Source organism: Barbatula barbatula (genome assembly GCF_947034865.1).
Source record: "Barbatula barbatula genome assembly, chromosome: 12".
NCBI classification, from domain to species: Eukaryota; Metazoa; Chordata; class Actinopteri; order Cypriniformes; family Nemacheilidae; genus Barbatula; species Barbatula barbatula.
This window is the reverse complement of record NC_136775.1, coordinates 4243691-4260229: the sequence shown is the minus strand read 5'-3', so window position 1 is coordinate 4260229 and position 16539 is coordinate 4243691. Positions and strand designations below refer to the sequence as shown.

Sequence of the window (16539 nt, the reverse complement as noted above, 5' to 3'; positions counted from 1 at the left end):
AAGCATCTTGCCTTGTTAGCACCTCAAATTGTTTCTCCCTGATCATGACCTTCATATATGCTCTAACTAATACAACAACACCATTTGTACACCGTGAAAAACTGTGGTGTTAAATAAAGCGAGAGCAACAGATTGTGTATTAAATCAAGTTTATTTGAAATATCGTTCAGTCGAATACAAACACAAACACAGCCATGTTACTACAGACTACATTTTCATGTTACTACATGTCAAGAGATCACCGACCACAGGCACAATGTAAATCTCACATGCTGTCATAATGACAAAGATCTACTGACACGAAACAGACGACACATGCTTCACCGAGAGGATTTTACATCACCAGAGTCGAGCCCTTGACTGAGGGTTCAACCTCTGACCTTTAGTCATTAGCGTGTCCATGATTTTGGTCACAAGTGGTGGCACTTACAGAGTTGGCAGTCATCATAGCTTTCCTGAAGAGTCAGTACGGATAAAACGAGATGACAAAAAGCCAAGCGATGCTGTTTACTTATATCCACTGGTGTTGAAATTCTGATAACTCTGCTTAAGAGGGGATTCTTTGAACATGGGCCACATTTATCAAGCTTTTTGTATTTATTCAATATTTTTTTTTTCACAAGCAATTAAAGTGTGGCCTGCTTACAATGGTGGGGAATTTTAGTTTTAGTGCTTTCATTTTTAAGTTATTCATACTAACAAATATAAACTTGATAAATGTTGCCCCGCATGTCCTCATGTGACTAAAACAAACAAGTTGACCCCACAAAGATTCATGCAAAAGATGGTACAAAATGCTACAAAACAAGAGGATATTACAGATCTGTCTTACCGTTTCTATTCACTGTAATTTCTCCATAATGTTCTGTACCTAATGTACCTAAAGCTGAATTTCACAAGTTCTCAGACAAAGACAAATACACGTCCCCCTCTATCATACATCTATAACACTGGATTCTGGGTAAACATTTGGTTAAATTTCATGCTAGGAAGCTTTAAATTGTAAGTGCAAAATCAATCAAGGTGCGAATAACTATTAAGTTGAGCATTTAGAATTACAGCACTCCTAAAGCATGGGAGAGCGACAGCCAAGCAAAAACGAGATTTCTGTTTTACTTTCAAAACGTTATTTACAACATCACAAAAGATTTTTTATCTGTTGCAGTTTACCTGTGAGTGGTTTGTAGGTGAAACATTCCTCTTTATTTTCAGATGGTGTAAAACTGTGCTAAAACTGTGCCCTTTCTGCTCTGAACGTCTCTTATTTTGTCAATTTTTAGCCTGGATTGTATTCTGGGCCTGATGGCCAGCACCATAATGTTGGTTTGCTGTAGAATGCGGGATGGGGGTCAGCTCCTGATAGCAAACATTGAATTAGAAAAACAACAAAACAAACAAACAAAAAACACCAAACAATAAATCAAATATGAAGGTCCTGTATTTTAAAATCATCCTTATGGTAATTATAAAATAAGTACCTTTATAGCACTAACAGACAAAGCGTAAACTCCAAAGAGAGAAACGACCAAACCGATGATACATGCTAACACAAGGAAACCGATCAGTGTCCCCAGGATTCCGTTCACTAGGAACTGTAATACAAACCAGGAAACCCAAAGTAAAAAATGAGCAAATATAAATGCAGATTACAGCTACATAGACGCTGTTATCGGATGCATGCATGGCCCAAAGATAAATCACGGTCTGTGTTTGGTAATAAAATAAAAAATGTATAATTTCCACTTCAAGTTATGTACTTCCCATAGAAAATTGTCTCTAGTTTAATTTTAAATTAAATTAAATATGCATACACAACAGACACAAATGGTTTGATACAATTCGTAAAGGGGGGAAATGTTATACTTCAATTTAAAAAATGGATCCATTACCATTTTGGTTTGAACCATTACCATTACGGTTCAAACTTCACAGCAACTTTACATATTTTGTTTCTAAAAGAGCAAATGTTATTTCCTAATATACAGAAAACATCTATACAGGTCTTAAACCAAGTTTCCGATTCAAATACAGAATCTGAATTATGGTTTCAGCACATTGTTTGAAGGCTTAGCCCTACTCCAAGGGTTCTCGCAAGATGTGTTTGTGATAGTCTTGCTGGATCGTGAAGCTTGTGTGACTCACCTCTTTGTGTCCACCTGTCTCTCCTTCTCCACAGCAAGCCCAAACAGAGTGAAGTGGGTCACAACACCACTGAAACAAGCAGGACAGAGCCTGAAATCACATCTCTCGCTCTGTATGCTGATACACACTCAACCACAGTCTGCCGTCTGAGGTTCGGTCTCGTTTTGACACGCGCATTGCTTTCTACTTCCAAACGCCTACTCTAAAACGATCTGCTCCTCGTTTCTATGTAAAGAAATGACGACTAAACAGATGTCTTAGATATGACCATGTTCAATTTTCGGCAACAAACAAGGAATAGAATCATAAAATAGAAGCTGATTGAAGTATAACATTTTCCCATTTGTTTAATAATTCAACTTGATTTATTCTGAATAGCTTCAGCATTTATAACGTTCAGATGTTTGTAGAACGGACGAGGTTTTATCTCGGGGCATCTCTATTTGTTTACCTCTGTGTCCCTGTAGTAGTACGACTCTCCTCTGAATGGGAAGTGTCTGGCCATAAGCCCAAATCCAACAATATCAAATGCTGCTGTTAGTAACTGCAGAACAATGGATGTCAGCACCTGCGACAAAGGAAATCTATTTTAACAATACTTCAATCCCAAACATATGCATGTACAGATACCAAAACAAATACACTTGATCTGTGATATACTATGTAATGAGAGAATGCTGTATGAAGACTGTATGAAACATATCGACTTTCATATATCTGTGGTTACAAATGGCACAAACTGTGGACGATCACTTTACATTAACATCGGGGAAACAATCTCTTCTCTTCAGTTTTGGGTAAAATAGGATGCATGGAAACATACTGCACTTATTTAAATGAAGACATTATGAACATACCAAACATTTTGATGGCTTCCTCCCGGTATGCACCAGAACAATTCCAGTTATGATGAGCTGTGGTAAACACAAGTCATGTCACACATGACAGATATTCAAGTTTACTGAACTAAATGAAATTGTTTTAAAAGAAAACCCAAGCTGTGTGTACCTGAGCACCATTGACGATGAGGATGATGATTTCACGCTGAATGTGATAATGAAGCTTATACACAATTGTGCTCATAATCACAGTCAAAATTCCAATGATGATCTGAATAGCCTACAAGGATTACAAAAAGGATTACAAGTACAAATATACTGTAATGTTTTCATAAGCTCTCTGAAAGGCATCAACGCGTGTTAGAAAAACTCTCATCCGAGAATACGCGTTCTTACTTTGCATATTACTAAATAACACAATATTATTTTGACACACAGTAATTATTCATGTTTCAAAATGTCCTTTTATATCATAATATTACAACAATGTGTGTTTATGTCTGTATGTGAAGATATGGGTGTGTCCTTGGATGTCGGCCAGTTATCATTTCATAAATGCATGTGTGCTTGAAAATGATAACAACTGAAGCCTTTTGAATAGTACATCCTAAAATACATAACAGATTTAATAACAACAAACCGCAATCTTAGACAACGTGTAAACAATCTGTTCAAAACTATAACGATGCAGGATGATCGATCAGGTGTTTCTAACAGAGTAAAGAGTGCTACAATCGATGCAATAACGTGATATTGTGTGAAACTCACGCCAAGCGTTTTGGGCTCCGCGCTCTTAAACGCTTTGATCTGAGACGCGTACAGCGACATCCTCTTGATAGCTCACCGATCACTCATCAATAACACACTGCGAACGCAATCACAACACAACGCATTAAAAACGCACCGCTATCGCGTGAATGAAACGCATGTATTCTTCATGCACTTTTGGATGTGTGGCTATTTTAAATGCGCGCTTTGGACGCAATAGAACATGCACGCGCGTGGAGAGGAGCGCTCGCTTACCTTGCGCACTGGCGATCTGCTGCAGACTCTGCGCGCAGTGCGCGTCTCCGCAGTGTTGATGTCATGATGGGAGGCGGCTAAACAAGCAGACATCCAGGTTGGCTGTGTCCCGAAAATTCTCACTCATTCCGCCGGCCTTTATGCCCGTTTGCAGCCCTGAACGCGCGAGGTAGCCTATTATGAAACTCGGGTATGAATTATGTAGACGACTCGAGCAGAGATTGCGCGCGGGGAAAAGTGGGAATCACGAAACATCTGTTTATATTCTTCACTTGTATCTTCTTAGATATCTGCATTTGGCAGACACTTTTATCAAAAGTGATTTACTTTGGATTCAATCTATACGCTTTTTTCATCAGCATGTGTATCGGGATGGAACCCATGGTGCGGGAATGGGATGGTCGTAGGTTTGCAACCTGTTAGGATTAAATACTCTGGACAGCTTTTTGTCTGATATACAGTACGTGAAGACGAATATCAGTTTGGTAACTATAAGTAACTATAAGCATAGTAGATGGGAAACCTGTAAATTGAGCAATGCTGCATATTTGAAAGGTATGTAAGGTGTGTAAAGTGTGGATTTATTTTCTGTGCACGTCTGTGAAGCACTTCCAAGTGTACTGCATCATAGTTCATTTCTGGATATTCATACTGGATGGTGACAAAACTTTAAATTAAAATAAAACTTTCACACACTTATTAATATTTTCCACGTTTTAGAAAAGTGGTAAACTGATCAAAATGTGGAATAACACAAAGGGAACAATGAGGGTTGTTTAGACTAAAACTTATAGCATTTTGCATGAAGTCACCATTTCAAATGTATTTTTTAGGAAATACAATTTTATTCATTTATTTATTCATTTTTGGCAGACGCTTTTATCCAAAGCGACTTACAAGTTGCATGCAATTTATAATGAAAAAAGTTTATATTTGCACAATTATATTTTTGTCTATAAAACAAATTTCAGACATTAAAGCATACACCTTCAGACGAAAACCTATTTAAGACAATAAGGAACATTTCATAAAGTTAGTGTATTATAGGTCTGTTAAAATAATGACAAAAGAATATACAGTACATTTCAAACTTTTTTAATGTTATATGAAACCCATAATCGGTTCTTTTGTAATTATTTTCTCTTGCATGCAATATTTATGAAAATGGAAACCCTTATATAATTCAATGTGATTACATTCTATTCATAGAAAGTGCTCTGGGGTGATACACAGAAACTACGTAGAGCTTGCAGGACCTACACCCCTTAGGTCCCACAGAGAAAACCTAATACAGAAGTGCATTTAAACCAAAAAGTGACATTTGTCCATCTACGATTAAACCTTTGGACTGATCTTATCAGAATATTGAGTGTGCAAATCCTCAGGGATCCACTTCATCCTTCAGAAGGCTGCAGTCACTGCCAGTGTAGTCATAATCTGTTTTAATCTGGATTAAAGAGATCATTGATGCGTTAAATCATATCTATATGTTGTGTTTTCAGTGTAGGCCCTATTGCTGTTTTTAGAATATAATTTACTATTGCTTTGCTAATGTATAATTTAAGTGACAGAATGAAATTTAAAACAAGAAACCACCTTAAACTTTATCACTAGCCATCATGCTTGTATAAAGGACCATTGTTTGTAAGGAATTAATTAAAAGTGTTTATCGGTCTAGTCATAGTGTACCGAATTAATGGTTATGAAGCATAAAGGCCCTAATTCACACCAGCATATGTTCCAATGGGTGGATCATAAATATGAATCCGGGTTGAGGTTTACGCAGAGTTCAGTCTCACCTGGCGGATGGCCCGGATGGAGAAAACAGACAGGGTGATGCACACACACACTTCAAGACAAGACAGCACCAGCAGGAGACCCCTCATTCCATCCAACAAACCCTTAATAACATATTATAAAAATGAATGCACATGACATGCATATAAAATACATCAGGAAAGCTAGGTAAGACAAAATGACAACATCTACTAATTGAAATGTAATCTTGAGATCATCAATAGTTAGAAACATACGTAAAATTTCCTTTTCATGAATGAACAGCCCAGGTCGTAGTCCAGAATACTACAATCGTCATTCTCCGATCGAAGACTGAGCTCCCAGCTGAAGTAGCCGATTCCTGCCGCAGCCAGCAGAGCACAGATGATGCTCATGGCCAGTGTGGCTTTGATCTGCTCCAAGACAAAAAACAGTGGTTTATACAGAATATATACCTGACAATGTGTAACATGATGTAAATTATTTAAACTGCGTCAATAAGCAGTTTGATCCAAAAGTTTGATAGTTCTGATTGGTGTGTTTAATAAATGCTAAAAAAGTCTTAAAATGAAAGTTCTGTCATAATTTATTCACTCTCTTGTCATTTCTTTCTTTCGCAGAACACTAAATATTTTGAAGAAAGTTGGTAACCGAAGAGCGCCGGCAGCCGTTCACTTGTATGAACACAAAGCCTATGCAAGTGAATGGGTGCCGGTAAACAACATTCTTCAAAATATCTTCTGTTGTGGTCTGCAGAGACAAATTCATACAGATTTGAAATGACGACAGAAAAATCATTTTTGTTTAAATTTTCATCACTATAAAGCACAACACGAGGTGCTTTACAGGCAATGTGAAGCCTTATTCTAATAACTGAGAGCTGTTTTATTTTTCAAAGAAATATTATGATTTATGCACCAGTGTAGCACTGAGACGCTTGTGTGCAGTAATGGCCACAATCCCAGACAAGATAAACTGCAAAACAAACAAAAATATATAATAGAACATATTGCAATCACTCATTTACATTACATTTTTCTTTGACTCTAGATTTAAAAAATGAAAACACAAAGTTATATGCAAAATTATTGGGCTTAACAAAGTCTAAGTTTGGTCTTTAAGTTGGTGTTTACGATTGTAAAATCCTTTAATACAAATGTAATGATGAATCATGATTAAACAAGGTTAACACGCAAATATGTAAACAAGTCTCAATTGGATAGGTAGTTGAATCACAGGTAATGTAAAAGTTTGTTTGTCACTTACAGGAAGTCCAAGAGTGACAACAAAATCAGCATGCAGGGTGTTGACCACCAATGTGATGGCCAACAGCGATATCATCACTGCACCAATAAACACCTGCATCAACTGAATAAACACAGGAACATCAGGAAACTGTTCGGTCCATCTCAAAAAACAGTACTTGAAACTTTAAAAGAAATAGAACTTAAAACACAGTACTTAAACTAAATATGCACTGAGAAAAGCACTATATAAATCAAGTTGAATTGTATTATTACATGATCGGTGTGAAACTGGACTTAAATCTCACCCCCAGCGTCATGGGCCTTCCTTTCAGAAACATCCTCGCTACGGGCGGCGGTTTGGCCTTTCCCGTCTCCCCCATGCTCGCTGTCAGGTCTGTAGATTCTACTTTCTCACCCAGTGGGATAATATGAGTCACAACCTTCACTCCACTCGCTGTAGTAATCATTGAAGACACCATATCTCACAGGAATACGTCAATCGGCCTTTATCTGAACCAAGGAAACCAAAAACACATCACTCGCCAAACCTGCTTTTTGTTTCCTGGTCAGAAAAGTCTTTAGGTCTATCTGCCATAATAGTTTGAAGTTAACTTGTAAATGTGTTGACTGTGTCTAATCCACGTTATATGGTACTAATAAACAGGTGTGACGAAGGCGAAAACTTACTTCCTCAAATACACACCGGAGACACGCATACAGTGCTTGTGTCTCAAATACTAATGGCACGGCTGTGTTGTGAACATATTCTTATCTTACTACTAACTGAACACCGTGTACTTCTATTACATGTAGTATGTTGTATACAAAATAGTAAGAAGCAAGAGCCATATTGATTTTGAATTATTTTTTAGTATTACCCTGTTGTCACGCGACGTGACCTCACTTCATCCCTTTCCTATAGATTAACTCAAATTCTGTCATTTGTTAATATTTTGTAACACAATACGATTTTTACAAATACAATTATTTTATTCGCATCACAAAAGACACTTATTGTGGGTGAGATAGTATGATATTTTGGCATACCGTGAAAAGTGTAGGCATAGCAGGTTCTATAAAAACACCTAGGAATCCAAATCTCGTGCCCTTAATATATAACAGGGAACACTATTATTGCAGCATTAGGAAGTAATGCTATGTACTGTTTATGCTATGCTGTTTAAGTTACATATTTCTTCAGAAACACGTAACAGTTATCTAAACACACACAATACCCCAAAACCCCAGTAAATTTGGAGACTATTAAGCCCATAAACGTTGCCGACTAGTTATGGCCCTCAAAGCGCTGCGCATCAGACACATGAAAACAAAATGAAAGCACAGTGAAAACTAATGTAATACACGAGGACCTCCGAATACGTTATATAACCAGATTTACATATAAACAGTTTGTCTCCATACAGAACAAACGACATTTACTTACCGAGTCTTCAGACTGGCCTTTAAACCTGCGACGACAAACAAACGTTTGACGGGAAACGACTCATTCTCCGCCCACTGAACTTCTTTAACCCTTTGATTCCACATTTCTGGAGCGCAAAACGTTTCTTAACGTGTTTAAAGTACAGCAGTGGGAAATCTCAATAGTGTTTTACACAGAAATACATTTTCCACTGAAATCAATATTTCTTAGTTCAGTTGGATTTGATTCTTGTGAATCGGTTCGCTCAGTTCATAACTAAGATAAAACGACTGTTCGAAAAAGTATCATTATATCTTCTAAATTCGATTTTTAATATAAACGTATTTCCTTCAATTTATTTAAAACTTATTGTTTTTATACATTTAAATATCTTTAGATGTATTGAAAAGGCGTTTTTTGTTGGTATCATGCGAGATACTTTTTTCAGATTAACTGAAATTATGAGAAGTATGTCAAGGATACAGGAACAGTAACAAAACAACAAGGTTTTATTTTCAATTCCTGCAACACAAGGAGATTTCACAAACAGATAAATATGTTGGAAAGAACATAATTTATGATTTATACTTTGTATCATGCGTACACTTGGTTCTTGGCTGTTAGTTAAAAATAAAGTTTTTTTCATATTAAACACACTTTACAGGACCTTTATGGGACTGAAAACCCAGAGAATGTATTGAAAATCTGGATGATAAACATACAGTTAAATATAAATTTTCACTAAAAATGATTTTCATAATTTCATCACCCTCGTGTCATTCCAGAACTTTCTTTCTTCTACGGAACACAAAGGTTTTAACAAACTTTGGTAACACAATGAACTGGCCTCCATACATTGACTGCTATGTATGGACACAAAACCACACATTTCTTAAAATCTCTTCTTTTGTGTTCCACAGAAATAAGAGTCAGATTGACATTCACAAACGATTTTTGCCGCAGTAAAAAGACGACAATGCATAAATGCTTCAATGCCGGTCTCAGTTAACCTACGCAGTTCACGAAGCTATAAATACATAGGTTTTTTAAAGAGTGCAAAAGAAAACGTGTCAGAAAAGAAACTGAAGACATTGACATGACACAAGCGTCTCATTTCATAATGCTTTGTAGAAATTCTTTGTGACACCAGGCATAGATACTTCCGTTTTTTTAGAATCAGCTGTTCGGAGTTTGCTTATCCTCCAATTCTGTCTGACAGATATTGTCTGTCTCTGAGTCTTTAGGTTTTTTTTCAGGAGTGGTTCTGTTATATCGCATCATGCTGTGCCTCCAGAAAACCCCGAAAGCAATAAACAAACATAAACATATGACAAACAGCAGACAAAAAGCAACCATTTCAGCATAGTAACTCTTCTGTGAGATGCAAACATTTTTTTCAGCAGAGTTCATGCGATTATTTCTGTTTCGTATGCGCATGCCACTTTCCGTCCCAGTTGTCAATGCAGTTGCAGTTGTCTTTTTTCCTTCAGAGGGTTCAGTTTTATCAAATAATATTTCATCCTTAGGGATAGGCTCCATTTCAGTGACCTTGTTTGAGTCCTGGGTGATGTAGGGTTGCTGGTGTGATGGGTAAGGAAATGATCGGGGGGTGACGGGGAGCGTGACATAGAAGGACACGATGGTTTGCCTAAAGCCCAGTTCCTCAGAGACGCAGCGGTAGGTGCTCACAGTGTCCGGAGTTACCCGAAAGGTCAGACTGCCGTCGGCCTGGTGCACGTATGGATACTGGGACACAACTCTGTTGTCTGAAAACCTCCACGTCACTTCAGCCAGTCTGTTTCTAGACTGACATGGTAATACCACAATCTCATTCAACTGTGCAGGGCGTGTCACTAGAGAGAAACACATGCGTGAAGTGTTAAATTTGACCTAAGGTTAAACAGACACTTAAACATTTTATAATATCACTTTATTTTTAGTGGTAATAGCAAAGAATGTTTCGAAATCTATAGTATTATTTATTTAATCTAGTATAATCCAAAATATGTCCTACTGACACTGTGTTTCATTTGCACAGCACTGCACATTTTGCAAATAAATATTTTTAGGTTTGATATGAAACCCAATGGCAGAATTTATGGGTAGCACAGGAAACGCATTCACCTGTCGCAGGACCTGCAGCTGTATTTTTAAACTCTGTACACTGCTCTGTGACGTTTCCGTCTTCTACATCCTGTTTTCTGTGTGTAAAAGATAGCACCATCAGACCTATGCATAGTCAATTTGTTCAACCATATCACCGACAAAATCTCACTGACAACACAAATACAAGGCAGATCAGGGACACTTTTGTACAATACATCATGAAAACAGATTAGAAATAGCTTAGATCAACTTTTTAGTTGTATGGCCCCTTTTGAGTAGGGTGCATCCCTTTGCGCCCCCCTTAAAGATTTATAATCCTAAACTTAGAATTTTAATTAAACCAAAACATATTCAGTAACAGAATGCTGGAACTTCAATTCTTTAAATTGGTTGGCTTATTATTCTGATGTTTGATTGCATAAAATGTACAGTATGGTACATTTCTATATTTGAACAAAATGTGACAAAATCTGTGTCTATCTTCAGGCCTCCCAGGGGGACACGGCCCCCAGTTTGTGGACCACTTGCTTAGATCACAATAAAACAGGACTTACAGATTGGGCCTCGTGCTGGATACAGTCGTACACACTCCATTCTCTGAATCCCAGCCACAAAACGGGTCACGGGCCAACACACACTCTGCACAGTTTGGATAGACTGAACAGCTGGACACAGGCACTCTGAAGACACCCTCAGAACTGCCAACGAATATTACACCCTACAGGAATTCACAAAGGCCAGAGAATGGCAATGAATGAAACCCATCACATTATGCAGAATACAAAGTTATAGGGCACTTCCAGTTCTTGTTTCAGATAAAAGTGTCCTAGATAAATCAGCAGAAGGACAAATAAAGAAATATATAAAACGCATTAAGCTTTCAAACCTTGCTGGTGGACAGAATGAGGTTTTTCACAATATGTGGTCGCTTGAAAATCTGGATCTCCTCAATGGTATGAGGACCCTTATCCAGCAGTACGACTTTATGAAGAAACCCAGACTCTAAAGACAACAGTAGAACAACTTAAAAACATTCTGGCCTAAATGAACATCAGAAATAACAAATTCTCAAAACGTTAAATTGAGAGTAAAATAAGTTGATGTGGTTACCTGTGAGCAGGTACAGCACGATGTGCTTCTGTCCGTTGGCAGCTCGAATTCTCTGAACAGCTAAACGGCTATAAAGCTCTTTGGTGGAGGACAGGAGGAGTTTGTTCCCCACAGGACGCACTGCACGTTCAGTGAGGAAAGTCCTTTTTACAGTGTTTAACACACTGTCCGTGTCATTAAACAATCCACACTGTGAGAAGATAAAATAACTGTGGGTCATTTTCGGGGTTAAAATATTTTTTATTACATGCATTTGGTATTCGTTACCTTCCCGAGTTTGCCATCTCCGTTTGAGTAGCGTGACCAGTGATTTACATTATCAAATGTTTTGTAGTGCCCTGAAAAAACCACTTGAATATCTCCTAGACTAAAAGCACATACTGCTGACTGACCAGAGGAAGATGACCTGAGAGAGAGACGTGAAGATTCATGAGTCTGTCATGGCACAAAATCTTTCAAAACAATCAATTTACAATCAAGGACAAAATTAAGAGACCATTCCAATCTTTCATTGAATCAGCGTTTCTAGATGTATTGTGGCCATTCCTCTTCAGTCTCTGTTGAATTTCAACAAAATCAAACCTCAGGAGTGACATAGAGTCATCCAAAAGCAATGTGAAAAAGACTGACAGCATGACAATACACATGAAAACTATGAAAATTTTAATTTCGTTGCATAAAAGTATATATTAACTTGTTTTCTTTTCTATCTGAGGTCTGTAAAAATACAGAGCATCTTTACGTTTTTTTTTTACCCATTTTTCATTTTCTGCAAATAAATACAATAGTTAAAATATATATTTTTTAATTTGGGAGAAATATTGTCAGTAGTTCACAGAATGAAACAAAACTTTCATTTTACCTAAACACATACCTATAAATAGTAAATTCAGAAAAACAGAAAATGATTTTGAAATGTTCTCTTAATTTTTTCCACGGCTGTATGTAATAGAAATCGCTCACCATTGAGAAGTAAAGACACCGTAGAACAGAGTGTTGTCAGGGGAGTCATCGTCCGACAGCGTGAAAATATCCTGGAGCACGTTGAACTGGAGCTCATCGCCTTGTTGGCACACCAGCTGAGACTTAACAAAAGATGTCCAACGCTTCTGTAGGACCCTGTGTCCTCCGTTGTCATCCTGGTATAAAGAATTGTTTGATTGTTTGAGGAGAGAGTTTTAATAAGACTATCAAAACTAATGCTTGCAGTTTTTGCAAACTGAAACTGTCTCTGGTTGAGGAGGATTCACAGACTGGAAAACCTGATTCGGAATCAAGACAAATCTCACCGTGCAAACTTGGGCCACTCGAGACACGGTGAACGATTTCACAAATGAGTCTCCGAACAAATCCCCGACCTCAGTAAAGAACAGCAGGATCTTTCCTTCACTGGAGATGTGACTGGAACCTATGAAAACCGGAGCTAAGAGAAGAAGAAAATATTTCACTTCTCAAAGGCACTATTATTCTTCATCCATAGAGCACAAAGGGAAATTCCTACTTCTCACAAACGTGATTATTGCGGCACAACTTAGCATTTGCATGTAAAGATGCTACAATATTCCGCTGTAGAAATAAAACGGAATGAAGCAGAGCAAAAGTACAGGTACACATACAAACCGTTTAATAATTTCGGTTCGCTGTCGAGCGCCAGGTTGTTGCGTGTCCCTTTGCTAAGACAGCGAGAAATTACTTTGTCACCAAAGTAGCCAATATTGGTTGCTGTATACAGCTCTTCATCTGTAAAAAAGAGAATGAGAACAGTACGGAAGACTGAAATATTAATACATTTGGTGTTTCTGTAGTAGAGCACTGGGCTTGGCCTTGTCATGGGTATGGTCTCGGAGTCACAGACAAATAAATACAATTTCTGTCTTGACATTGCTTTTGGATGTTTGACAATAGGCCTCAACCATTAAAAATCATCATAACAAATGAAAAAAATGAAGTCATCCTCACCAACAATGGTGGCTGTGTTTCTCTGAGTGGAGCTGTAAGGACAGCAGTTTTTGGCGTCTTTTTCGTCCCTCTTTTCATTTAGGGAATCGGCTGGCTAAAACAGAGATGGTAAAACTGTTAGAACGGTGACATCTACCCTATCCAAAACTGAAGCAATAAAACTAAAGCTTAAAACATTTCTTGCTCATGTCTGTGACCCAAACGCATGTAATTCATTGAAAGATGCATTTGATTGTAATCTTTGTGTATGAGACGTTTCCCAAAATATCTTCATTTGTGTTCCACAGAATAGAGAGAGTGCATAAATGATGACAGAATTTTCATTTTTGGCCCTTTAATAAAATTTGCAATACTATCAATATATTATAACTTACAATTATGATGCTTTGCGGTCCATATGCATTTGTCCCACATGCATAGAGATGTGTGGAGTTAAAAAACTGCAAAATACGGATAAAGTTTCCACAGTCCTGAAGGGGGTAAAGTCAAACGTAAAGCAGGTGTGTTACAGTAATATCAAGATTCAACATTTATTAATCATAAAGTATTTTCATTTCAACAATAACACATACCGTCTTTGAGGCCATTTCACATTTATCCAGATTGTCTTTAGATGGTGTCCATTGCAACTATTAAAACAATAACAACATTATGTTGTATAACATTCCATCCAAACTTCCTTTCCACTTTGGCATTCTGTCATCTGCTCCAGCTCTTTTACTGGCTTACTGTTGAGACTTGGCAGCGAGTTACAACACTCCCTTGTTTGGCAAATTGATTTTGATGTTCCTCATTTGTAAGTCCCTTACAGTATGTCAACATCTGGTCAATGATTAAATATGATCGTGTGATCTTGAAAGATGATCACAAAAAAACATCTGTGAATTGAAACATATATGTTTCTACCCGAAACGTAAACTTGCTCACCTTGTCTTTCAGTGTAATGTTATCAGGCTGGCTGACGTCCAGTGAGAGCACAGCATCTTGGGCGCCGACAAACAGTGTGTTAGCATCGTTGCTGAGCAGCAGGGTGGTTGTGTTCTTTACAGTAGAGCTGTGATAGATGCTCAAACCACGCTCAAGACTACCTGATAAAGATAATGTAAGACAACTAGTTAGATATGTTAGTCTGAGTTGCCAAATGGAAAAAACTAATTTTATAACTAATTTTAATATTTATGATACTATAATTAATACTATCATGTATGGAATACATAAAGAAATATTACTTGATGTCTTTAATTTAATGTAAAATACATAGTATTAATATTACATAATATTAAATAGCCTACATAATAATACAATTAATATAATAGTAATGTGATTCAATAATGTGAGTCAATAATGTTGATTATTTAAAAATATCTTTTTTAAATTATTTAAAATAAGGATTACTTATTTATTTTTAAACTAACATGAATATAAAAATGAGAATCATTTAAGTCTTAGAATTTAGCGCATATATTTTTTAAGGATGTTTGACTCATCATCTTACAGTAATTTGGCATGACCCTTATACAGCGATTGGTCATGAATGTTTGATGTATCTTTTTACAGTAATCTGGCATGACCCTTATACAGCATTTGTATGACACTATAAGTAATGAAACAGCAGAGATCAGACTCTTTTCCTCTTTTTGGCTCTGAGGAAATAAGTTAAGCAATACTTACCCACACACAGAACTGTAACCCTGTTATTTTTTGTTTAACTATTGGTTGCTCAAACTGTTTTCCTAAAAAATGTGACTTTCATGTACCCTATACATCAAAGCCCTTTTGTCATTAATGTTTCATTGCGGTGTTTCCCCGGTAGCAACTAATATGCACATTAGTGTCATTTCCTGAACTGAACGCTAATAGCTTAAGCTTCTCTTATATATTTTTCGGTGTCTGGCATCACATTTAAGACATTAACAAATCTTCAATATAACCATAAGATTTTTGCTAAACACTGTAACACATAAAAAATCTGTGACACGAGATTTGTTACTGTGTGGCAACAAATGAAACAGTCCAGCAAAATCTTTCTGTTCAGTTGATGTTTGGTTGATTGGTCAATTATTTTAAAGCAGTTGTACCAGTAACATTTCTACTGTCACTAAACATGTTTACCCATTACCACTGAATGCTTTGTTAATTTTAACAAAACCTAGACAGCAGTTTGTTTAAAACCCGCACTTGACAATAAGTGATGCAACATTGTGACAATAGACTCTTGTTTTCTTTCTTTTTCATACAATACTACCCTATATGTTAAACCCATGAGCCAGTTTAGTTGTTTTGTGTTGATTTATTAAAAAAAACATACCTTAATTCCTTGAATGAAATAACAAATGGGTAGAATATATTTGACTACTGACTCACCTTGGGGGAAAGAGACACGAGGGCGCAGAGAGGCCTCCAACGAATTTAGCAGTCCCACAACCAAAACAGTAAAAATCCAGATCCTACGTGATCCTGCCATCCCGACAAGAGCTTTTCGGCACAGAAACTGCTCGCATGTGTTTACGAAACACTCTAACATTTGGTGTCTGTCCACTTCCTCTGATGAGAGCAGAAGGAAAGAAAACGAAAACCTCAAACCACATTAGGTTTGCTTCTCACTTACTCAATGATGGCACATTTTCTGTCAGCAGCATCAAATGAGCTATGTGCATTTGAATTATACTTATATCTTCTATTTATATTCAATCAGTACATAAATCCTCCCTTGCACAGAGAGCGGACAGGATGTGGTTATAAGAGGCGATTTGGGGGGAAATGTACATAGGTTAGAAACACAGACAGCTATTTTAGCCATCATCAGTCAAGACGCTTTATGGGTACCACATTTGATTCTAATTCAGTTTAGCGATGCTTACAAAAATTGCACACAGTTTCATAACCACAACCATTAATCGTTCCCCATTAGTTT

At 37.1% G+C, this 16539-nt stretch overlaps 3 protein-coding genes across 7 annotated transcripts; all 3 read right to left on the bottom strand.

Moving 5' to 3' along the window:
• Positions 1-133: 133 nt before the first annotated feature.
• LOC306901276 (uncharacterized protein) lies at positions 134-4115 on the bottom strand. Of its 4 annotated transcripts, XM_079468949.1 has the most exons (8): positions 4005-4115; positions 3750-3846; positions 3151-3261; positions 3000-3056; positions 2594-2710; positions 2143-2211; positions 1479-1592; positions 135-1356 (listed from the first exon to the last, which is right to left on the bottom strand). In XM_079468949.1, exons 2-8 carry the CDS (start codon positions 3807-3809, stop codon positions 1270-1272), a joined length of 615 nt encoding a protein of 204 aa, XP_079325075.1. In that variant the 5' UTR covers positions 3810-3846; positions 4005-4115; the 3' UTR covers positions 135-1269. The 4 variants fall into 4 exon arrangements, with proteins under 4 accessions (XP_079325077.1, XP_079325075.1, XP_079325076.1 ...); XM_079468951.1 differs by lacking the exon at positions 2143-2211 and having other exon boundaries at positions 134-1356; XM_079468950.1 differs by lacking the exon at positions 4005-4115 and having other exon boundaries at positions 3750-3976.
• A 450-nt stretch (positions 4116-4565) lies between these two features.
• Positions 4566-8708, bottom strand: LOC306901891 (membrane-spanning 4-domains subfamily A member 4A). Of its 2 annotated transcripts, none has more exons than XM_079470074.1 (7): positions 8472-8708; positions 7333-7537; positions 7047-7148; positions 6699-6755; positions 6038-6193; positions 5804-5905; positions 4566-5451 (listed from the first exon to the last, which is right to left on the bottom strand). In XM_079470074.1, exons 2-7 carry the CDS (start codon positions 7504-7506, stop codon positions 5386-5388), a joined length of 657 nt encoding a protein of 218 aa, XP_079326200.1. In that variant the 5' UTR covers positions 7507-7537; positions 8472-8708; the 3' UTR covers positions 4566-5385. The 2 variants fall into 2 exon arrangements, with proteins under 2 accessions (XP_079326200.1, XP_079326201.1); XM_079470075.1 differs by having other exon boundaries at positions 8075-8478.
• A 228-nt stretch (positions 8709-8936) lies between these two features.
• Positions 8937-16173, bottom strand: sema4aa (sema domain, immunoglobulin domain (Ig), transmembrane domain (TM) and short cytoplasmic domain, (semaphorin) 4Aa). The gene is made up of 14 exons (XM_079470406.1): positions 15990-16173; positions 14553-14713; positions 14198-14254; positions 14000-14095; positions 13626-13719; positions 13287-13406; positions 12956-13089; positions 12630-12805; positions 11934-12072; positions 11667-11856; positions 11443-11558; positions 11111-11274; positions 10575-10651; positions 8937-10303 (listed from the first exon to the last, which is right to left on the bottom strand). The coding sequence occupies exons 1-14, from the start codon at positions 16147-16149 to the stop codon at positions 9627-9629; spliced, it is 2361 nt and encodes a 786-aa protein (XP_079326532.1). The 5' UTR covers positions 16150-16173; the 3' UTR covers positions 8937-9626.
• Positions 16174-16539: the final 366 nt, after the last annotated feature.